At 43.1% G+C, this 25066-nt stretch overlaps 1 protein-coding gene across 6 annotated transcripts in view; it reads left to right on the top strand.

Annotated features, from left to right (window-relative positions):
- DUSP8 (dual specificity phosphatase 8) overlaps window positions 1-10052 on the top strand; it is a 123270-nt gene extending 113218 nt beyond the window's left edge. For all 6 annotated transcript variants that reach the window (XM_061610118.1, XM_061610119.1, XM_061610120.1 and 3 more), the window contains 4 exons: window positions 3422-3588; window positions 4828-4987; window positions 6839-6962; window positions 7900-10052. In XM_061610118.1, coding sequence (XP_061466102.1) covers window positions 3422-3588; window positions 4828-4987; window positions 6839-6962; window positions 7900-9007 — 1559 coding nt within the window. In that variant the 3' untranslated portion in view covers window positions 9008-10052. The remainder of the gene's footprint in view (window positions 1-3421; window positions 3589-4827; window positions 4988-6838; window positions 6963-7899) is intronic.
- Window positions 10053-25066: the final 15014 nt, after the last annotated feature.

Raw genomic sequence — 25066 nt, 5'->3', positions numbered from 1 at the left:
GAGGTTGGTCTGGAAGTTGCAGCTGGTGCAAAATGCGGTGGCGAGACTGCTCACTGGGGCAGGGTATCACCAATATGTCACCCCGCTACTGAAAGAATTGCATTGGCTGCCCATATGCTGCTGGGCCAAGTTCAAGGTTCTAGTTTTGGTGTACAAAGCCCTATACAGCTCGGGACCAGGATACCTGAAAGACCGTCTTATCCCTTACATACCCAGTCGATCACTGCATTCTGCAGGTGAGGGCCTCCTGCAGATACCATCTTGAGGTCTGTTCTGCACAACATAGGAAACGGATCTTTAGTGTGGTGGCACCTACCTTGCGGAATTCCCTCCCCTTAAATATTAGGCAGGGCTAAATTAAACCAGAATTATCACTAGAAGCTCCTAAGCTGGTATAGCACAGTGGGGAGGAGAGCCTGGCTGGGAGTCCAGAGTCTGTGAGTTCAAATCCCCGCTCGTGTCTCCTGGGTGTCAAGGGCCAGCTAAAGATCACCCCCATAAGGAGTGGCTCAGGGGTTACGTGCCCTGCCACCTGTGCAGCCGTGGGCAAGCTGCACAGTCCCAAGGAGCCCAGTTGCCCCCCAGCTGGCAGTTGAGGACAAGGAAGCGGCAGGCTTGTGCAGCTGTGGCAAGCTGAGCATGCCCTAGCCAGCGGAGGAGGACTAGCCTCAGAGGAAGGCAATGGTAAACCCTCTCTGAATACTGCTTTCCATGAAAACCCTATTCATAGGGTAGTCATAAGTCGGGATCGCAGTCCATTATACATTATAAATATTAGGCAGGCGCCATCTCTGTTATCTTTTCGGCGCCTATTGAAGACTTTTCTTTTTCGACAAGCCTTTTAAGTTGAAACCTATCCCAGTCTGTGTCTGTGTTGGAATTGCTTTTTAATATATATATATATATATTTAAATAAACTTCTCCCCCAAACAATATGTTTTTAACCCTTTTTATTTAAGATGTTTTTAAAGTTTTTTTTGTTTGTTTGTTATTTTGTTTTAATGTATTTTAAGGTCTGTTTTTCTGATGTTTTAAAGTGTTTTTCATGCTTTTGTTTGCTGCCCTGGGCTCCTGCTGGGAGGAAGGGCGGGATATAAATCAAATAATAAATAAATAAATAGATAAATGAAACCTACCAATTTGAAGACCAGTATTCTATGGCTGTGAACACACTAGTGGCCAGAGCAAAACGTTTCCATCAGCCACACCTGGAGGGGGAATCTGTTGATCTGCCACTCAGTTGCGAAATCTCTTTGAAGCTGATTTTTTTTGTCCAAAAAAACCCCCTGCACTCAAGCTGCTCCTACCAGGTTTTACAGTAAAAAGGGGTTGGGTTTGACTGGTGTCATGCATCCCTGTTTTCAGAAAAGAGAGGTAGAGACACACTGGAACTGGCAGAACAGTAAGTGTGTTTGTACCCTAGGTCCCATTCTGATTTCACACAGGGTAACGTGAAGGCCCAGCACATCTGAATGAGCTGAGGGCATACTGTAGAAAATGCTACAGAATTTTCTGCAGTATACTGGGGTTTCATGGCAGCCATGGCAGGACATGCTTGGCAGAGAGGTTAACATAGATAGTGTACAGAAAGATAGACATTTTTAAAAAAACAACAACACTGCTCTAGGCAACTTTCTTCCCTCAGGCCTTTCTAAACCTATAACAACGCTGGCAACTGCTGTTTCTAAGATGACAAGTCTTGCTCGCATGTGGCTGCTAAAGATCCCAAGGGGGCTATTTATAAAAGAGGAGTAAAATTAGCCCATAGCATCCTGGCCAAATTCCAGTGCAGGTAATTTATTTCCTGCCTTCCTAGAATTGCATACATTCTCTCTCTCTCTCCCTTGCTCCCCACCCACCCCCTACAGATTCAATTTATTTTATTTAGCACAGTGTGTTTATCTGCTGCTCCCCGTCACTAAGATACTTGGTTGCTTTGTAATCAGTTAAAAATCTGCAGGCTGGAACAAACCTATGCTGCTTGCTCATGCAGCTGGGAGGTGACAGTCTCCTAAAACATTAAAAGGGAATGTGAAAAATAGTTCATCCCATTGGAGAGACATTAGGGATTTAAAGTAGGCTCTCTGACATGTTGGAATCTGTGGATGACCAAAAAAGAAAAGAAAAAAGACAGTCCTGAAAGATATGCACAGTAACATGAAGGGAAGTGGTGAATGGTAAATCCAGCTTCTCTGCTAATATAGTAAGGGCTGAAAGAATAAAGCAGTTAATGGGTATGATAAATGAGCTGATTCATTAATCTGAGATTTAAAATGTGGGTTTTTATTGGCGTACACAGGACACTCGATTTGGTGTTCCATACTGATGACAGCACAGTTGAAAGCATCACACGTGTCTTGATTTCAGCAATATGTTTATTTCCCAAAGTGAAAATGATTGGCTGTTGTTGATTAGTCAAAAGAATTGTTTGCCTTCATTTAAATACCCACAAAACAGTACACTTTTCTGAGTTTGTTAATTTTTATTTCAGTCAGTTAACTGACTGAGTAATAGGTTGAGAGCCCCAACCCTTTGCAGAGAGACAACATACAAAGTGTTGTACACCTCAAGGGAGGGAGGGAGGGCATAGCAAAACACTAACAAAGGAGTGATGGGTTATTGGTTAAAAGGGGACTGAAGTGTGACAAGGGAAGCGGGTTAAAAAGCATTTAACAGCTGGAGAAACCTCTAGATGTTGTTGGACTCCCAAGTACTATCAGACACAGCCAGTATGGCCAGTGGTCAGGCATGATGGGAATTCCAGTCCATCAGTTCAACAGCATCTGGAGGGGCCACTAGTAATTAGATAGTTGTAATTGTAATAGGTAAGCGAGGGAGAAGGTTTATCGATTCTAGGGACTAAAGAGATGAATTTTACAAACACACACATTTACAAATACAAACGTATGATGATCTGTGTCAACAGAGGCCCTGTGTTACTGGCAATATGAGACTATCCCCAAGAGCATCGCTTAATTTTTTGCTAATGAATAGAATTGTTGCCATTCACATCTGTAGAAGAAAATAATGCAGCAGGGTGCATGTGCCCTCTAGAGGAGAGGAGGGCACATGGCATCAGAAGCCCCCCCTTTTTTTTAATAACAAAGGCAGATAGCCAAGGAACTTGTTTTTATGTGCTTTACAAATAACATCTGATGCTCTCATGGGAGCTTAGGGCCTTATGCAGTATTATGCTTAATATTATACATTATACAAGTAGTTCCAGTGAGTAAGTTTTTCTTAATTATGGGGAAATGGGGTTTTAATTGTCATCCTTGCCGCAGGCTCATTATTTAATTTCGGGCAAGCTGCTAGTTCTCTGCCTCAGTTCCCTGTCTGTAGAATATGGTGGCAAAATGCATTCTATGAAAAATAGTAAGAGTTTCTCACATACCTTATTTCCTCTACTTTCTTTCTCCAGGGGGCTTTGCCACCTTCTCATCTTGCTTCCCAGGACTCTGTGAAGGGAAACCCACTGCCATCCTGCCAATGAGCATCTCCCAGCCATGCTTGCCAGTGGCCAATGTTGGCCCAACTCGCATCCTTCCTCATCTCTACCTAGGCTCCCAGAAAGATGTCTTAAATAAGGTACAGCATGGCAAAAAGAGGGAGGTGTGTTTACCTTAAATAACCCTTCCCCTTAAGAGTTATGAGGCCTAGTTGGCAAAGCAGGTATGCCACCAGTAAGGGCAATTGTACATTGTCTGATTGGGACACTGGTGTCTTGGGCCATTTTTGGATTGTGTAGAGAAGTAGAGGCATAGTCTGAGTTCCCTTTGGAAGTGTTAAGGACATTAGCAGTACAAAGTTGACCCTGAGAGGTTTTACGACAAGGGAGCCAGCTGTTTCTTGCCAGGGTCCAGTGCCAGGCAGGCTAAAGAATAACACTGACCTCAGCTCTTCCATGTTCAGCCTCGGAGCCAGATGATGAGGTATTAAGCTTGGCATTCAACTGTGACTGATGGTGAGGTGAGGGAGAGCGTAGGAACAGCAGCCCACATCTGCAAGCAAAGAGCCCTTTCAGCAGCAAGCCCCAAAATGGACAAAGACCTGCATTGGGAATGGGAAAGGGGAGGGAACAGGCAGTGTCCTTTCAAAAGGTGCCAGAATGCTTGGGCTATGATATCACATCAGGAAAGACAATTTGGTTGAAGGAAAAAACACAGTTAAAGAAGAAAGAAACCATAATTGTTGGTAACATACCAGTGGGTACATATCTTGGGCAAGAGAGAACCAATTGGGCATTGTTGCCTCATGGGGAGGGTTAGGTGGAAGCATCTAAACTAGAAGGGGAAACATTTTACGCAGGGATTAGAAGGGAATGAGGGAGAAAATGCCCAAAATATGAGCTTTGGAGCTCAGCTGGCTCCTAGGGACTGAGGTTAGAGTTATTACACAGAGACTGTTCAAAAAAATGGAGCTCTAGAGAGAGACCATAGTGAAGGGCTTCAGTGCTTGAAAAATAGGAGGGATGAAATAGAAGCTGGAACCCAAAGGCATTTGTGCCAGGCTGCGTCTCTATGTGTTTTCTGCAAAATGAATGTCTTCTGCTCACCTTTTAATAGCGAGTCTTGGCTTCCCCACAGAGTCCCGTGGCCATAGCCATTGATTTCCTAAATCTTCATTGATCTCAGGCAGCAGTGCCAACCTGGCAGCCAAAACACACCCCTCTGTAGCAGCACTCCTGTAAATTGCGGGTTGGGCAGCATAGTCAGAGATGGAGGAGGGAGGGGAGGAGCCAATGGCATTCCTAGGGCCTCTGGAAGAGTGAATGGAAACATCCCGAACCACACTGACACACATCCATTACTTATCTTTCTCTGTCAGGACCTGATGACCCAGAATGGGATAAGCTACGTCCTCAATGCTAGCAACTCTTGTCCCAAGCCAGATTTCATTTGTGACAGTCACTTCATGCGCATTCCGGTCAATGACAATTACTGTGAGAAGCTCCTTCCCTGGCTTGACAAGTCCATTGAGTTCATTGGTAAGATTGCTGAGCAGCTACATGGGCTTTTAAATTACTTCTTCTGGACTGTAGTTTTTGTTGCTGTAAAACACCTAGACTGCCCTTGGGAGACACACTTTCTCCCTTTGTACAAAACAACCTTCCTGTCCCCAGATAGCAAAGATACCAATACTGATGTAAGCCAGAAGCATCACCTGAGCCACAGTTAATACCGCATGGGACAACAGTGCTGCTTCAGAAAGAAATGTCACTTGATTTATCTAGGTGCTCTTCTTTATCAAGAACAACTATGTTCATTCTGACTCCAGAGACTACTGATTAAATGAGATTGTGGGTTCAAGTAGTAATTTTCTTCCTAGCAAATAGAAGAGGTGGGGGAATACCCAAAAAATCTCTTTGAAGCATTTTAAGGACCAAGAAACCTAAAAAAACCCACCCCATATTGTATATGTTTGTGAAGGATTTTTATTTTTTAATCTGGCTCGTCATTAGACAGGAAGTCTCTCCAGTATTTTTCATTAAAGAAAACTGCAACACAGTCGACTAAAGTAGTCACTGAGTAAACATCCTTGGCCAAGGGTATGAGGACTGAATGAACCACACATGGGAAATGAATTACGCACTTGCTTTTTAATTTCTGGAAATTCCGTACTTTAGTAGCCAAAGGATAATGTGCAAGTAAAGGCTGTTCTTCTGCTGTCTTTGTATGTGTTCTTTCAGTGATGTAGCTGTGAATTTTGAAGTGAAGGAGTTCATCATGACATCCCCCATAGTCATGCCCCCCAAGAAGAGTCCAAAATGCAGATAGTTGTATTTTATTTTATTTTATTACTCATACATACACACACCAAAGAGCAGCAGTTCACAACATAAAGTTATATATGTATGTTACGTTGTTTATTGTGCTGTAAACCACTCCTTGGCTTTTGGACAATGGGTGATACATATATTTCTAAATAAATAATGCACAATTTATTAGGCTCTTCATGGTTACAATCCTTTGCATGGTTTGTGGGACTAAGCTCCACCAAACTCACTGGTGCATCCTTCTGACTGCATCAGTTCAACTTATAAAACACTGGTCTTCAAACAGCTGAAATGCAACAGTTAGCTGTTGACTAGAAATGCAAATAACCTTACTTTAAGCTTCTAGCATGAAGTAGGAACCTAGTCACAGAAAAGGAAAGAAGTATCCAGCCTCCACTAATCTGTCACAAACTAACTTGCCAGAGCATCTCATTCACTTGCCAGAGCAAGGAAAGTCCATCAATTATCCTGGCACTTCAGTAAATGGTGTCATCGCTCCTGCTCTGAAAAACGTCCTAGAGCAGGAGACTTACTCATCTCCATAAAGAGTTTTAAAATGCTACCAAAGATAGCTAGAATTTACTTTAAAAAACAGTCGGGGATGAAGAAAATTACCGTTACTGCCCCTTTTTGTAAATTGAAAAACAAAGTTAGGTAATTTGGCCAACATAGTTACTGACAAGCCAAGAAGCAGAATCAAGTCATGGTTTCTAGCTGCTACCTCTAGCCACAAATATTTGACTTGTTCAAACTATTCATATTTTTTTCTTTTTTTACTTCATCTTTCCATGTGGTTAAAAGGGCCTTCCTTCAGAATCATTTCCAGAGAGGTAGCTATGTTAGGTTGTAACAGACAAAACAACAAAGAGACTTGTGGCACCTTTAAAGACTCACAGAATTATTATGGTTCAAGCTTTCATGAAGTAAATTCTGGTCCACAAACATTTATGCCATAATAAACCTGTTAGTCTTCAAGGTGCCACAAGCCTCTTGATTGTTCAGAACAATGTAGATAATAGAGTCTGAGAATATCAACCTGAAAACTATTTTCTTATGCCGTAGATAAGGCCAAGGTATCCAGCTGCCAGGTGATAGTGCACTGCTTGGCGGGGATCTCCCGATCGGCCACCATTGCCATTGCATACATCATGAAGACCATGGGCATGTCTTCAGATGATGCCTACAGGTAAGTTGCTTTCTGGAAGAAGAGGGTGCTAATGTGTTCTTTGCCTAGCTGAGGAGAATAAGTTTGGCTTTGGGGTATAGGCATGGCATATTGTTCCTGGGGTTTTTTTGTTTTTGTCTTTTAAAAAATAGTACCCTTCACCAGGAAGAATACTTCCCATGTGCCCCACGGAAGGACACTGGTTAATGCGCAGAAAAGAACACATTGCCATATGCGCTGTTCACCTGCTCAGATAGATAGGGTTGCATCCAGTGTTAGTCCTATTCAGGTTAAAACTATGAAAATGAATGGAGAGTACTAAGGCCTGTTAATTTCAATTTACTCTGGGTTTATACTGAGCATACCTTGGTTGGATATAGCCCATAATATACTACTAAGCAAGGAGTGCTTTGTGTTCAGTTACTCTTTTGCCAGTTTCTTGGGTGTAAGCTTAGGAGCCTGATTTGCATGATTGTCAGGCTTGTAGCAGCCACTTGAGTTTCATCTGCAAATCGGCTCCCAGTCTATGGCCTCCGGGACCCCTGCATGCGCCAGCAGACGTAGGTTTTTAGCTGTTAGGGATGGCACACAAAAAATGTAGTGCCACATGTGGCAGTGGCTCTGTGTGGGCAAGGAGCCGACATCCAGAGGCAGTTCTTGTGGCTACTTTCATGAGCCTGAAGATTGTCCAAAATGGCCTTTGAGTAAACTGCTACAAGACAAGGAGCAATCTTTAAAACATCATGTTACATCCCTACTCCTTGGAGTCACTGGGTGTGGAAAAAACCCAAATCCAACAAGTATCCAGTGGTGCTTTGAATCGTATGGTTCTTCCCCCTTCCCATTCTGGCCCACTTGTTGAGATGCTCCCAGATCTCCTTTGTCCTTTAGGGGCCTGGAGTACCATTGAATTAGAAGGCCCCAGTAACAACCACGGCTGTCTTGTTTGCATCAACAGATTTGTCAAAGACCGGCGTCCCTCCATATCGCCCAACTTCAACTTCCTGGGTCAGCTCCTAGAGTATGAGAGAAGCCTGAAGCTGCTCAAAGCTCTGAAGGCCCAAGGGGAGAAGGGTGAAGGGGAATCCCAGCAAGATCTGTTGGAAGCACCTGAAGGCAACAGGCACCAGACACTATCTACCTCAGAAAAGGCTGAGGAGCTATTAAAAAGCACAACCTTGGTGGACTCTGAGAAGCCAACAGGAGTTTCCAAGGTGGTCTCGCCTACAGCACTACAGCAAGGACTCAATGGGCTACACTTGTCATCAGAGCGTATCCAAGACACCAACCGGCTGAAGCGTTCGTTCTCCTTGGACATCAAGTCAGCCTACTCTCCTAGCCAGAGGCAAGAAGCCCCAGGTCCAGTGGAGGCAGGAGAAACTCCCAAGCTGTGCAAGCTGGATAGCCCTTCGGGCCCCAATGGTACATGCCAATTCTCCCCGGTTCCAGATAGCCCCGACTGGCCCAGTGGGCCCGACTTCCTCCTGGAGGCCAAAGTACGACAGAGACGAAAGCACAGGCACCAAGCCGGCTCCCCTGCCCATGGGCTGAGCCTTAATTTCAGCGGGATGTGTGCCATGCATAAAAGCAGCAGCATGGAGGACAGTCTCAAGCAGACGCTTCGGATGAGCCTTCCCAGTGCAGGGCAGCAGCTGCCGCAGCCAGGCACAACACCGGCCTCTTCTAGCACTTGGGGGATGCACTTGGAGTCTCCCGGCACTCCTTCCTCTGAAAACCCCTGGTACTTCAGCACAGACTCAGCAGCAGGTAGCAAAAGCAGCGGGAGTGGGGCTCTCTTTGCCAGTGCCACTACCTACTCTTCGTTCAGCTGCAGCACAATCCAGGCGAGCTGCGAGATCAGACTGAGGGACAAGCAGCGGGGGGAGCCACGGGATGTGCGGCACAGCTGGCATGAGGACACTGCGGCCGAGAAGCAGTTCAAGCGAAGGAGCTGCCAGATGGAGTTTGAGGAGACCTTGTCAGAGAGCAGGTCTCGGGAAGACCTGGGCAAAATCAGCAAACAGTCTAGCTTTTCAGGCAGCATGGAAATCATTGAGGTGTCCTGACGTTCACCTTGTGAGATTTGAGAGCAAGGGTGCGTGCATCTGTGAGCCGGTGGGTGGGTGGGAAGTCTGGTGAGATATTTAACTACGGAGGAAAAGGGCACGGGTGACGGTGGGAGCATTATTTATATACCTGTGTGTTTCCAAAGGGCACACGGGCAAAATCGTTGGCAAAGCTAAATGAACCCAAAGTCAAGAAACATAAAGGTGCATGCTTAGTGCCCCCTTTTGTACCTACCTCCACCACCAAGACAAACCACACCACATTCCCTTTTTGGCCGGTGGAGAGTGTATTGACTCTTAGATCCTGGATTCTTTCACATGCAGACAGTGCTCTCTCCCCACCTTCCCCAGTATGGGAAAGGGGAGAGCTGAGGTGTGACTTCAGAGTTGGGGTGAAAGAAAAACTGGGGAGAAATTTAAAATCGTAAAGGCTTCCACCATTTAAAAAGTTTTTCCTGGAGGAAGATTGTTGTTTGATCTGCAGATTTGCAGTGGGGGGAGTTTAAGGGAAGCAGGTTCTTTTCTTGTAAAGAGTGCATTAGCAGTTGTTAATATTACATTCCTATCTTACCTATAGGAAATTACTGAAGATTTTGTCCATCCACTCCCGTTACAGGAAGGGAGTTTCTTTTCTGTCCCATCAGGGTTGGACATTATATATGGGTGGCTCCTTCCCAGACTGGAGTGCAGAAACCTGGAGAGGCTAATTTTCAATGGCTTCCCTTGGTGTATGTGTCCCCCCCCCCATACTAAGCATGCTCCTCTGTGTTTCTCTGGCTAGATTCTTAAACGCTGCACTACAGCGGCCCTATACATATATAAATATATATTATATATAATATAAAAAGAGAGAGAGACACAAAGAAAAAGTTTAAATGGTTTTACTACAGTTTTTATTGAGACAAATAATATTTCAAATTTTCTTTTTAATTTATTTGAAGCTGTTCATTCTGGCAATGATTTTCAGACAATGTAGGGGCGGTACTTATCAGCTGTATTTTTACTGTGTATGGTATTTAAAACTGAAACATGAGTTTCAAAGCAATATCCGAGGCCTGTGGCTCCTTCTGTAGCTCACATCAGTGACGCAGACACCTCCAAGAGTGGGATGAGAAATCTCTGTGTGTGTGTGTGTGCGTGCGTGCGTGCTTTTATTTAAAAAGAAAAGTGAGAAAATGTTGAACACAAACTGAGCCAGGAATCCTTCTTAATGCTTCTTTACTTCCCAATTCTGTCGCAACTTCAATCAAAGCCATAAAACCTTTCCCTTCTTGGGTTTGGGTGGGGGACATTGGGGTTCCTATATAAGAAAAGGAGAGTCTTATTCTGGAGTTTGGGGGGGGCGGCAGGCTGTATCAAGAGGACTGTACTGGATTTTGTTTTTCGTTTGCTGTCTGTGGAAAGAACATATTAGAACTGGAGATTGAATTCCCAGAGGATGAGTTCCTTTCCAATAACCCAGGATATCTCTCAGATGATTGATACAACAAATAGGCCATTCCCTAACTTTACAAATGGGGGAGATTATGGTGAATGACCATTCAGATCCTGCTGTTATTCAATCAGTGTTGAACCCTGGCTCCAGCAGGCTTTGTGGAAGGGGTTAGGGGAGATGCTTGAGGCCTAAAACCTGTGGCAAAGGATGGATTTAGCCGGCTGAATGAATTATGTGATTGTGCTACTAGAGTAAAAAGTACTTTAAGGTTCTCAGGCCTTTTGTAGGGATCCCACTGTAGGGAAGTATCCACTTACTACTGTAACAGTGGACATAAAGCATGAATTGGTGTCTGAGTTGCAATTTTCAATCATAAATTTGTGCCTGATATTAAGTACATGTTCACCATCTATCAGGGAGTCCCTGCCATGCAGGAATTTCCCAGTGAATGCAAATCAACCAATGAGAAAACAGTCCAAAGACAAATCTGAACCAGTAGAAGACCAAACAGAACAGCCTTTTGGGAAAGGACATTCATAGTATTTTGGCTGTAGTGTGAAAGATTCACTAATCCACCCCCAACTCCCACCTTCTGGACACATCTTGCCATTCTCTGAGGGGTTTCTAAGCAGATTAGTTTGGCTATTGAGCTTAATGGTCTTATCACTGAGAAATCCTGTTGATTGGCTGGGATATTATCCACAAACAAAATCTAGCCCCACCTCAGTACTTTACTGGGGAATGTTCAAGAGCAAGACATCCTCCTTATTTTCTGTTCATTTTAGGAGAAATGGAGGAAAGAGTCATCTGGCTCTTTTTAAAGATGAACCCCAAAAGGCAGAGAAGAGGGCAGGGGCAACCCAGGATATTTTAACACCAAAAGTGGTTAATCCCAATCTCCTCCTATTCCCTGATAGTAAAAAGCATAATAATAAACTAAACAGTTTATGATTTGTCACTTTTTAATGGCAAACATATGCTGGCTGAAGTGGCTGCCTCATGCTACTTCATGGCAGGGCTGGCCCTGGATGAGGATGAGTTGGCATCTGTTCCCACTAGTTAAACTAAGGCAGCCCTCCTCATCCTTGGGTCCCCAGATGTTGCTGGACTACACCCCTCCGCATCAGCTCCGGCCAGTATTCAGGGATGCTGAGGGATGCAGTCCAACAACATCTAGGGGAGTTGGGGAAGGCTAAACTAAGGGCAGGTTCAAACACTGTGGTCCTCTTGTGGAGGTTGCTGGAAAGGTTGTCACGCAGTGAAGGCTTTCCACAGAGGTGGTAACATTTGTAAATCATTTTAACTATGCAGCTGGGCCCAGCCACATGGAAAGTCCCCATCCCAGTGAGTCATTTTCCTGGTTGGCGCTGTAGAAGCTGGTAAGCAGGTTAGTAGGGTGTTGATAATTCAGCTAATAATGAAAAGATCCCAATCAAAACAGCATAAGAGGACATGATAAAGATTTTCACTGTTGGCCACATTGGACTTCCTTTTTGAGGAGTTGCAGATGCATCCACTTAAAAATTCCTGACGGAGACACTGTAATTCTGCTTCCCCTTTTTGGAACACAGGCCCAGAGCTGTGTCTTTTAAAACTGAAAGCACATTTTTCTCTTTGTGTAACTGATTTTGCATTTGTTCCTTTTGTATCACATGCTGGTTTTTTGAGCCAATACCTCAGGGTTGTTTGTGTAGCTTTTAAAAGAAAAAAATTATTTGAGATAAAAGAAAATTCGTTTCTTTTCCCATTCTCTTTCTTGTTGAAATGTAATTTTTTTACAAAATTAAAAAGTCCTACATAAGATGAAAACATAAAAAAACTCAGGTTCAAAACTTGCAAACAAACACAAACCATAGGGAGCAGCAATAAGATGTTTTTACATCAGGTCGTCTGCTTCCTGACCATAACAATTGCTGTCTGTACTCTACCAAGATATAAGGTAGAGACCTCATACTACTTATTTTACCAAGATATGTTCAAATTAGATGCTGCAAGCTCAGAATTGATCCTGCTGACCTGATAGTATTTCAAAAGTAGCATGGCAGAGGAACAGGGGGGAAGTGGAATAGGATAAATACAGGCACCGATCTTGGCAGCTTAACCCATTATTTTAAAGTTCCTGTTGGATCCCTCTTTGGGTGAAAACACAATTACATCTTCAACTATAGCTTAATGTATCTGGTGTCTGGTTGCTTATTCACAGATGTGAAAAGTTCAGAATCCTCATTTCCTCTATTAGTGTGCATCAAAACAGCTGATGAACCCTTTAGCCGCTTTTGATAGTATGAAAGTGTGATTCAGGTATGGTGAGCAGTAACTAATCGGTGTTAAATTATCTTGAGTATGTATCCCTAGATTCTCCAACTGATACTGAAATATTCTATTGAGAGTTTTTAGAAGCACAGTACACATTTCCTCTAGCATAAATCACTCCAAATTCAAGTGTTGATGGCTAGTAATTTTTCAGGTAATGGTGGTACTGCTAGCATCACAAACTAAATGTTTGTTACATTTGTGTCTCATTCTTCCTCCCGAAGAGCGCTGGGCAGCATACCATGCAGGTTATCCCACTTTTCTTACCACAATAACTCTTTGAGGTAAGAGTTTCTTTTTAACTGAGTTTAGAATGTGGTTGGGTAGAAAATGGCAGCCTCCCAGCCAAAGCCTGAATCCCACCAACCTGAACCCTAAATCCCAGCCTCCCTGCACAGCCCTAACAAATATGAAAGCTTTAAAAAGACCATGAGCTCTTGCACTAGAAAACTGGTGAGTTGAAATGTGCAACAAAGGAATCCAACCCAACAGTTATGCTAGAGCAAACACATTGCACAACAGATTGCACAATCTATTGTGTAACAAAGTTATCAGCAATCTGCATTCTCTTGCGCGACCATATTCCACTAAGTGATTTTACCTTGGCGCACTACATTGGATACAGCCCTATGTTTTAAGCAGTCTTCTATTTTGTGCCTCTTTTTCTGTGGGACTAACAGGAGAATAGCATCCTAATGTACACTTGATAGGAACAGGGCAGAACAGTCCATGATGGAGCACTGTTATCATAAATGATATCCCGCGAACATGAAGGATGAAATCTATATGGCTGTTAAGCAGTCCTGTTTTTAGCAGTCACTCCCCAGGATCTCTTCCTTTCCCAACTAAATGCTAAAAAATCCACAAGGATTAAAACTAGCTGTTTGGAATGAATGAAGTGAGTTCAAAGATCATTGACGGTGCAGTGTTCAGCATGTCCTTGGGGAATTTTAATAGGGATCCTATTAAAATCCTGTCTCATGTTAGTAGCAGCTGATACCTTGACTGTGACCCTGAATACTATTGGCTTGATCCTACACATTTGTACCTACCATCTATTGGGGCATCATCGCAATGCAAGCCATAGTATCTCCTTTGTTACCTAACTTGCAGCTTGGACTCTCTGAATATCAAGAGCCCTCAAGATCTGTTCTGCATGACAGGTATAGCAGATTTGGGTGCAGGAATTACTCTGAAGACAGACTCGTGAAAGCTGCTGAATGCTGAGATACAAAAGTGCTGCAGTGCACTGTCACAAAAAAGTGCCGTCTCAATCTGATATGAGCCAATGCTGCAAAGTCAATCTACATTCCAGCAGCAAATAGCATCCAACGTGGGACAAAATGAATGAATGGTTACTTGCTTTGAAGAGCTGCCGCCTGTGGTCATTTCAGAGCAATAGCTCCTCCAAAATTAAAAGGTGGGGAAGAATATGTGGGTATTCTGGGAGCCTTCCTAGCAAGCTGCAAAATTGCCAGCAATTCCCTTCAATAAAAATAAAAAAAATCAAAACCAGGTCAATCTATGATAAAACTACAGTAGAGCTGAGCGGAAAGATCTGTTTGGATTTTTTTAATGAAAATTTTGGAATTTTCAAGGGTGATAAGAAAATCAAGCTGTGAAAAGAAGAGCCATTCTTCTGAAATGAAAGCATGTACTGCTTTAACCTTTAGTCTTCTTATGAAGATCAAATTTGCATTTTCTCTTTTCTCCCTAATCTTGTGTTTCAGCAAAGAGCCATATTTGAGCCATTTTACTTAGCCCTATGTGGAAAGTATCCTGCAGGAATAATCTACCATTGGCTTCAAGAGAAAAATCCCACTATGCTTGCCTTACTTGAACTCAATAGCTATTTTTGGCTTGATGAAGTCCACAGGTGACCTACACAGCTTTTTCTAAAAAGATTCTCCCCAGTTCTTATCAGCCAGGAAATTTCTCCTGAATTACAGCCTTCAGTTCTGATCTGATGTTAATACTTCATCTACACTGTTGTCTACTATAGAGTTGTTTCTAACTCAATAGCAGGAAGGAGAACCAGTGGAAACTCAGAAGTAGGCGTCTAGGGACGGCAAATAAGTTATGCTGGTGGACAATCAGAATAATATAAACATACTTAATTTGCAGTGAGACAAGTGTCTTTCAGGAAGCAAATGAGGTCTCTGAGCTTTATTTAAAACAAGCTCTCAATAAGGAGAAGAGAGGGGAAACCAAGTAGTGACACACTAGGTGGGTCATAAAATGCCCACAAAACTACAATCTGGCCTTGAGTACAACGCCAATGAAAATTTCTTGAACTTTTTAAATTCCCCATAAATCGAAGCTCTGGGTAAGTCTTGAGTGTGGGACAATGCAGGATTCTGGAGTTGGTAATGCTAATCTTGAAGCCCAAGTCTAGGGTCAGCCTTATCATGAAGCAATTTGCTTTCAATGGCAGATTCTGGAGAAGTGCCATTTCCCTGCCTCCAATGCTCTTTTTTTTTAAAAAAAAGAACAGTGGCATAAGTATGCCATTTTTACTTCAGGTGCAAAACTCTAAGGCTGACACCACCCAGGTCTTGCATGGTGAATTTCTGGCTTGCAGCACCTTCTTGCAACAACAAAAAGTGTTTTTTTCCCCTTTCAAGTCTGTACTGTCTTTCTTTGACCCTCCACCTGTTCTTTCATGTGCGCTCTCTGGTTTTATTTATTTTTTCTGTTCCCTGTGTTCTTCCTGTAGCCGTATGCTCTTGCTCTTGTTCTGACTCCTCTACTGGACTTCAACCCCTGAAAAGGAGATATTTTCTGCCTTCCTCCTGATCCTAATGCTAATGATAATAAGCTATCAATGTTGTAATTGCAATGTATGAATTATAGATTTAAGTATTTATTATTATTATTATTATTATGTAATTTTACTTCTATATGTGTTGATCTTTGTTTCTCTGTCATGAGTATATGCATACCTTTTCCATCTCCACCTGGTCTTTTGCCTTCCCAGACTCCCAATTTGTAGGTAATGGCTGGTCAGTACTGTGGCATGCATACCTGGTCAGCAGATATCATGATCAGGAGGAAGAGGAGAAGCAGTTGTATTCTTCTGGAGATCGGAGAGGTGTGGATCCTGCAAAGTCCTCCCATACAGAGAGCTGCCCCTGTCCCACTGAGGTTTACAGGGAACAATAAAAGAGTTCCAAAATGATTTCAAATGATTAAGTAGTACTTTAGGAGATATAGAACCAACATTTTGCATGTTTCCTTCATCCTAGAGGTGGGGCTGGGAGACCTGTGGTCCTCCAGATGCTACTGAACTACAACTCCCATCAACCCCAGCAAGCATGGCCAGGGATGATGAGGGTTGTAGTTCAGTAACATCTGGAGGACCACAGACTCCCCACATCTGTCCTAGAGTTTATCTGCATTTAAAGAAAAAGTTTCAGTACAATGTCTTCCTTCACAATCCTGGAAATTGTAATGTAATGACCACATTTCAGTAGTACAAGTTTACCTTTGGTGATTGAAGCCAAAAAATGGCAACTGTGCCCAAGAAGTTTGATCACGTGGCATTTTATTCCGAAATCCTATCATAAAAACTGTCTGGGTTTGACTGTGCACTGTTCTCTAGATTTAATTTTCAGCCACCTCAAGAATTAGGTTGCTTAGACTTAAACCCCCAAATGCTTTCCTTAGAAATAAGGATATTTTCACAAAGGAGGCTTAAAGGAGTTCTTGCTTCAGTTGGTTTGTAATTCTCATGTACAATTATATCTGTTCCTGCTTTCTCTTCCACATTAATGGAGATCAGAAATTCACATTGACAGTGACAAAGTTCAAAGGTGATTTAAGGCTAAATTAATAGTTTCATTTCTAGGTAAGTATATTTATTACTAGGATTACAGCCCAAGTAAAACTAAAAGCTACAAGATGGTTTCTAAACATGAACAAGTATTCTGACTCCAAAGCATCTCTGATGAATGGATTGAGGCCTGTTTCTGCATTTGAAGGACCTTTCCATGCTGCATCACAACTTTCTCAAGGAACCTGGGGTGATAGAAACTGCCAGATATGATCCTTGTGTGTTTAGGTATCTGGTGATTCGTATCTCAGCATTCATATACTGCTAACACTGGAAACAAAAATGTTTTCCTTCCCAAGATTAAAAAATGTCAATATTACTGAAAACTTCAGTGAACAAAAAGCCTATTTGTCTCCTGTATAAACACCTCCCTGCCACAGTGCTTTCCTAGCCAACCTTAGTAGATATCAGCTTTAAGGTGAGGTAGTTAAGACTAGCCATCAAATAAACTGTGTTTTGCAATTTAAAACATGGGTTGGGGAAAGAGGTTTAGAGGTACAAGTGCTGCATTTATTTATAGTTGCTCAGACTTCGTTTGGAGGGAGGAGAGAAACTGAGTTACCCATCATCTCAGGCGGCATTTTGATCTCCTATCTTCAGAGCCGCATTTTTATCCCAGTTCTCCTGTCTTGCAAACATATATGGACAAAGATAGATTAGGTGCAAGTTGTCAAGCCCCTGATACAGGTGCAGAACTAAAGGGCTTTGTTTGTGAAAAATCCTCATATCCAAGAGTTAACATGATGGTCTCAGACTGAACAGTTCATTATCAAGGATTGTCCTTGGAATGGGGGATTGGGTACAAACATCTGTGTGCTCTAGGAATGAATTCTGAATGCTGTCCAGGGTGACTACCAGTGGGGTGGGGGTGGGGGGGATAGAATTCTTGCATCTAGTCTGTGAGTTTGTTCCCTCTCTCGTGAGTCACGATAAAATGCATCCTGCCTGCTAAAGGAATGCTGACATTGGATGTTGCCTTGCAGGACTGAGTGGTGCACTCTACCCCTGCTTTGACTTAATTTATTTATTATTGGAGGCTGTAAACGGCAGTGCTTTTTTACCCTCTCTTTCTTTTCCTTTCTTTTGTATTTGGGAACAATGTGTTGTAATAAATTCCTAATAGATGTTTTAAGAGCCAGTGTCAGTTTTGGTCTTTAAGGGTGTGTGTAGAGTGGACAGGGGATGATGAAAGAAGAAAAATGGGATGAGAAGAGCAGCAATGGGAGCATTCACAGGGAATCACAATGAAGTGATGGGTGCAATGCCCAGGTTAGCTATTTTACTGGTCTAACCAGGAAAACCCATCTTCTGCCAGGTAACCAACACTGGGGTGTGAGTAGGACAGCCTTCCCCAACCTGATGTCCCCCCCTCAGATGTCTTGGACTACAGCTGCCATCAGCCCTGGCTAATTGGGGAAGACTACAATAGGGATTCTTGAATTTGATCTGTGAAAATTCCTTTATAACATGAACAGGTCAGTCCTAGCAGGTCAGAACAGGTCTTGAACTAGCATGTGGATTACAACTTAGCTGTCCACCAGATTTCACACTTCTCTGAATATTGCAATGCAGATCGCTACAGTTTAAACATTGAAAATACACATTCAGAAACTCATTTGGAGAGAAGATATATGTAACTATGTTTCTGAATATTTATTGAGAAACATTTTGAGATTTATTTATTTTTAAAATTGCAGATTAATACAGAAATGGAACCGAGTTATGGGTAAAAAGTACGTGAAAGTGCCGTGGAACAGAAGCAGACAGATTTGCCCATCCCTAGGTGTGAAAAGCCAGCAAACTTTCTCCCAGCCCATGATCTACCAAGTGGCACTCTAGCTCCAACTCTCACCTGTCAGATCCTATCCCCGGTCCAGCCCAGTTTGAAAGCAGACTTTGATGACTCTGGCAATGGCCTAAGCACTGTTGCTGTGCAACCGCCATTCTTTTCACTGGGGACAACCTGCTGCATAATTATGGGAAGGAAGTTGCAGAGAAGGTTGGTGGATTGCTACAGATGTGTCGAAAGAAAGCATGTTGCTACAGCACATTGGGTTACAGCCAAGTGCAAGTTAGCAAAGGGCTACTTAGAACTACCAGGACAAAATAAAAAATTCTGTTTTTAATAGGAAAAAGAAAACGATGTCACAGACAATAGGTACAGAAGACCAAAGAATACAAATGCATGCTAGCTTAAATGTTAACTAGAGGGAGCTGGTGAATAAGTGAGCTAGGGACCCACTATTTATTTATAAATATTTATGTCCTACCTTTCCATGAATTGTGCCCAAGGCAGCTAATGGCAATAGTAAGTACAAAACCCCCAAAACAATTGAAACATTTTTGGTTATATCAGGAGGGTATGATGAAGTTAACTTGGAAGCACCACTCCCTTTTAAGTGTTCTATATAATATTTTTCAAGCAACAACAGAAAGTGGCTAGCATCCAAACCAGGAAAAAATAGAGGGCAAAAGCCAAGATACTAGAAAAATAGGAATTCATTGTGTGTTCAAACCCAACGCGTTTTCAGCCTATAGGTTTTAGGCCTTCATCAGGGGATTGCAGGCTATTGAGAAATTCAAATGAGCGGACCGCTTACAACAATACGAGGTTGTAAGCGGTCTTCCACGGGGACGGCACAGCGAGTGTGAGGCGAGAGCATGAGGCTAGCAAGGATGGTTGGTGGCCAAGGTGGGCAGGTGTGAGGTGAGCAAGCAAGCGAGGTGGGCAAGTGAGGTGGCTGAGATAAGCCATGGAGAAACAGTCAGGACAGGCTGGGGCAACTCCTCAGCAAGTGTCCTGCTCTGTTGCTGTCCCCTGAAAATGTTGTTTAAGCCTCAGTGGTGGAGGGCAAGGAGGAGGGAAGCTGCTGCGGCCCTGTCATAGCCACACCTGACTATTCTTGCATGGCTTGTCTTGACCGGCTACCTGGCCACCCACCTCCCTCTTGTGCTTCCCTTCTCGCAGAAGAAGGTGTAAAGGGGAGGGGAGGAGGAAGCTTGGTGACCCATGATGGGTGAGGAAAGGAAAAGGCTTGGCAACTCGAGGTGAGGAGATGAAAATGATTGGTGACCCATGGTGAGGAGTTAGGAAATGCTTGGCTGACCCATGGGGGTGGCAAGAAGGGTGGGATACCTGCGGTTCCCTATGCTGGGGTTAGGTGGTGGGGTTGGTGTGCAAAATGTGCAGAGACGAAGCCCTTAGTATTAACATTCCACATAAAAACACACACAAAGTTCCCTCAATTCATATAAATTTGCAAAACTTGATGTAAAACCAGATAGGAGAATACATAGCTTGAGACCTGATCTCTGAATGTTTGGTTCCAATATTAGAAAAGGTTTCCATATCCTCCCAAAAGCAGTTTGTTTCATAAGAACACAACAAGATCCTGTGAGATCAGACCAATGGGCCATCTAGTCCAGCATCCTGTTCTCACAGTGGCCAACCAGATGCCTATGGGAAGCTCACAATCAAGACCTGAGTGCAGAAGCACTCTCCCCTGTTGTTGTTTCCAACAACTGGGTTCATTATTTCTTAAACAAGGATGTCTAACCTGTGGCCCTCCAGAAGTTGTTGGCTCTCGGCACCTATCAGCCTCACCCAAGTCTCAGACAATCCATTAAAAATTGATTTTATCCATATAAACAAAGAACATAACTTGAAAACATAAATAAAATTCTGAACATAAAGCATAAATAAAATTCAGTTCCAGACACTTAACAGGCACAATAGAATTCACACAGGAATTATTCTACAAAGTTCAGGATTTTTGCTATCATAAGCCTTTGGTTTCTCTTATTTGCTACAAGGTCTAAGCACCGAAGATTCACAATGTCTTTTAACCACCTCAGAATCTGCATTGGCACAAAACACAGAATTGTTTGTTTGTTTGTTTGTTTGTTTATATCAAATAATACCTGAAAATACCTTATTGCAATCTGTTGTGGCACTGACTTGTCACCCAGACACCATGATATGGTGAGTACAGGTTGCCCCATGTGCATTGTGGGTTAGTCTCAGGTGAGACAATGGATAAGAGTTCATGCTGACCCAAAAAATTAAGAAATGGATCCCATAAGGCAGTAGATAGACATTAGGCATACCTTCTGTTAAACTCCTGTAATTAAACCCATTCCAGATGACTTGGCAGTTCCTCTTCCTCTGGATTCAACCTGTGTGGTCAAGAGTGGGAACCTTGGTCGTTAGCCAGTTTGTGCCTATCACATTGCACGGGTTTTTTCGTCACATCACAGAGATAATTACACTTGTAGCACTGATCCAGTGCCAAGATCATTACACCTAACTCCATATAATAGAAGGGACCCATACATAGCACTGGCTGAGGGGGGCAGGAACTGTTTTTGTTGCCTTTGCAAAAAAGGTGCATTGCAGTTTTGGTGTTTGCCATTATGGTGGATTATAAGGTTCAATGTTCTCCACCTGCAGTGACACAGCAAGAGGGACCACATTTCTTTAGCGTCAGTGTAAATAAAATCAAAACCATTTGAAAAATGGCACAGGCATAGGTGAAGTGTTGTAATAGTTAAATGTTATGGTCACATGGATATGACAGTTGCATATCCATGTTCCATGTTCCACGGTGCAGTTATAATCACAATGATGGTGCTAGCTGAAGGGGAAATTGTTTCCCTCCCTCAAGTAACAAAATCCTGCAGTTTGAGAATACTGGGAAAATTCAATTAATCAGTTTTGTTGAGTAAGTCTTCAGACCATATCAAATACGATTAAAACAAATGCAGATTTAAAAACCAGTCAGTAAATACATAAATCTTAAAAGAGATAACTAAAATCTAAACATTAAAATATTGAGTACATTATAAATGCCCCACATGACTGAAATACGGTTACATGGCTCATTGGTCAGACATTTCCTTTAAAATGGCCGTCTTAACTGCGAAGAAGGCAACCCTCTGAGTCACCAATGGGTTAGATCCACTTAAGAGAAAATTCAGTTTGTCCTCAACCTCCCAGTTTCTCATACAGTCAAGAAATAGGGATAAAGTTCCCTACAAATGGAATCGGAGCTTGGAAGATTACTTTTAAAAACTAATAAATTATAGTTACAGTTACATGGCCCAAAAAGTAGCAATTACTGTTACAATCACAATTGCTCTGAAAGTAACTGATTACTTTTTCTCAAAAGTAATCACTACAGTTACATTTCAGTTGCTTTTTTAAAAAAAAGCCTAAAAGGGGCTGGCCTTGGCTGCTGCACATCTAAGTAGCCTAAAACATTAAAAATAAACACACACAATCACACAGAAGGTAGTAGAATATTTTTTTAATCCAAAAGATTAACAGAATGGCATAACAGAATCTCACATTCCCCCCCCAGCAATGATGATACCCCAACACTTGAAATCAAATTTTACACTTGAAATGCTGCTTTTACAATACATTTCTGTTATGTCTGAAAAGAACAAGATGCTCAAAGAGCACGTCAGACAAGGAATGTCTTTTCACAGTCATTATGTTGCCACCAGTACTGAACAGGCATTCTACTGTGGCGCTTGAAGGCATGCCTGTGTTGTGCTTCATAAAACATCGCAGCACACGTGGAAAACCATGGAGTGATGACAGTTCCCTGCTGGGAGACCTCAGGTACCTCAACAATTCCTCATCAGCAGTGTCCACTGCTGACTTCTTGCCCTGGGGCTGAATGTTAAAGAATTCGTTTTCCAAATCATCTCCTTCCTGGTCTTTGTCTGAAGACTGATCACTGTCCTCATTAAGTGCACCCATCTTTATTTCAGCTTTCAACAAGGCTTCCATTGTGTATCTAAAGAAAGAGAGAGGATATGTTAACACATATATGTTAGGAAACCACCATCTGCACTTGATTTCCTGATGGTTGTCATGTCCCCTGATTCAGGGTCCAACTGTTGGCCTGAGCCTGTGGATGATGACATGGAAGGCAGGAAGGTGACCAAGTCGCCACACTCATGAGGTAGCATAGCAGGCCCTTAAGGATTACCTGCAGCACCCAAGGTTGTGATGAGGAGCCCCAGGAAGAAAAGGCCCAGCCCCTGCCTACCACCTTAAGCCCTCTGATGCCTCCCTTGAGATAACATTTCCCTTGGAGTAATCCATCCAAAGGGCTTCCCTAATGTTCTTACTTGTTGGTATGGGTGATTGCCTGGCACAATTCCACCCCCTCTAGTTTGAAGCGAGGTTGTAGGCAGGCCACCAGAAGAAGCCTCTTGTCCTCCCAGATAGCTGCAAACCGCTTTCTTAGGGCTTCGCACACACCTCTCAGCAGCTGAAAACAGTATGTGTACCTCACAGGTTTGTTTTCCAGCCCTTCTAACCTGCGGTCCAAGTCGGAGTGTTGGTAGCAAATACCCCATGAACAAGCCGTTCTCCCGTTGCAGGATGTCTAGGGACTGAGCTAGTAGCCCCATAATCTCTGTGTGTTCCTGCACCACTGCAGTCTCAGCAACTGTGATCCTGGACAAGGAGCAGTGGTCCATTATGGCGTGCATTTTTAGTGGCACAGTTGACAGGAGCTCATGTAGTTGCTTCAACGCATCAAAGGTGGAATTCCACCTGGTCTTATTCGGTACCTTCAGATACACACCACATTGTGCATGGATGTACTCAGCAATCTGTGCTGACTGGTTCTGCTTGGACCACAACTTGCTGCACTTTCCTATCAAGGAACGAAAGTGCTTCATGAAAGAGGAGTCAGAAAGCATGGCCTCTATGTCTTGTGTTGCCACAAGGTTGAGGGTGTGGCTAGCACATCTCTGGTGTGGTGGTAAAACAAAATCCTCTCCTGAGTCTGCAGCTTCTTCCTCTGCCTCAGGTCCTGTGTCCAGGATCTCACAGATAGGCACAAACTCCACCTTAGCCTCCTCCTCCTCCTGGTTATCACCATCATCGTCATTTGTACTGGTGTCTGCAGCTTCTGCTGGTTCTTTGGCCATGAAAACTTTGAACGCTTTCACAAAGTTGGAGCCATTGTCTGTAGTAGTGCACATAACTTTGTTGTGAATCCTGTACTGCACATGCACATCATGCAGTGTTTTTGCAAGGACATTATATGTATGGCGCCCCATCAGACGCTTGCAAGCCAAGGCCCCCGACCTCACGTTTCACGGTAGTTGGGTTGATCCAGTAGGCTGTTACCCCAAAGTAACTCTTCTTGCAATTGGTCCAACAAGCTGCAATGGTTGCTATATATGCCACAACACCCATTCAGTTTGCAAAAGTTTATCTCATGTGGCATGCTCTCTTCTCAATTCTGTCTCTCAGAGTCTTGACACATATGATGATGAGATCTTTTGGGAGCAGTGTGAACCAGACTAATGAATGATGGTCTGTCCACAGTCTGAAGTGGTAATGTCTCCTCTACAATGTAATCAATTATTTTCCTGTCGAGATTGGTCTGGGTGACAGCCTCCCTGCTGGATCCCCACCTCTCAAGGGTTGTCTGCTGCTGCTTCAGCATTTTGGAAGGAGAGGTGTCATGCCTTGGTTCAGGATGGCCATGTTTCCTTGCCTTTATTGCTTCTTCAGTTGCTCTCAGCTTCTCAGGGTGTACCCTCTCAGGAAGAAGAACAAAACAAGAATCCAAAAAAAAAAGGAAGAGGCACTTCACAATTTAAACATAAATAGACTGTTTGAGGACAAGCATGACAAAGGCTCACCTCGAAATGTTCACATCTATCTATCTGTCTATCTATCTGTCTGTCTGTCTGTCTGTCTATAATTAATAAAGCTGAATGATGTATGTAAAGCATTTTTTCTTTCTCTTTTCTTTTTTATTATTTTAGTACTACTTTGTAATTTTCTTTTCCTTAATAAACATTAATTTAAGAATATTATTAATAATAATGATAATTAATTAATTCTGCACAAGCCTCTATGCACTATCACATAATTGCTTATGGGGGGCATGGATGGTTTGAAATGGGTTTGCTTTGGAACTTTGGAAGGAAGGAACTATATGGAACAAACTTCCATTGCCAGCAACTAAGGCACTTGCAGGACTTGCCTGCCCAAGGGAGGAGGGGAGGGGAGGGAGGCAGAGGCCACCACTCAGCTGCTTTGCACACTCAATACAAGCACAGAATTAACACACACACATCCTCTTAGCTAACAAGCATCGAGGCTCACCAAGCATAGATGGAGCAAGTAGCCACGAAGGGCGGCGGACAAGAAAGTATTCACACACACGCACATCGTCATCACTCACCTCCACAGTTCTTCATCTCCATTCTGCTGCTGCCTCCTTCTCCTCCTTCACCAACGTCCTTGCCCTCCGGCTTTCTCCTTCCACTCCTTTCTTCTCCAACACCGTCCATTTTTGAAGCAACTTTTCTCCCTCCCCGCTCCATGACTGTCTCACTCTCCACCTCCTCTCTCCTCGCCTCCTAACACCCACAGAGCACCAAGGAAGAGTGACGCTGCGCAGAAGCCCATTATGAGGCACATGCCTTTCATCCACCAATC

Source organism: Rhineura floridana, chromosome 2, assembly GCF_030035675.1.
Source record: "Rhineura floridana isolate rRhiFlo1 chromosome 2, rRhiFlo1.hap2, whole genome shotgun sequence".
In the NCBI taxonomy this organism is placed as follows: Eukaryota; Metazoa; Chordata; class Lepidosauria; order Squamata; family Rhineuridae; genus Rhineura; species Rhineura floridana.
The sequence above is the reverse complement of the archived record's forward strand: the minus strand, read 5'-3'. Positions and strand labels throughout refer to the sequence as shown.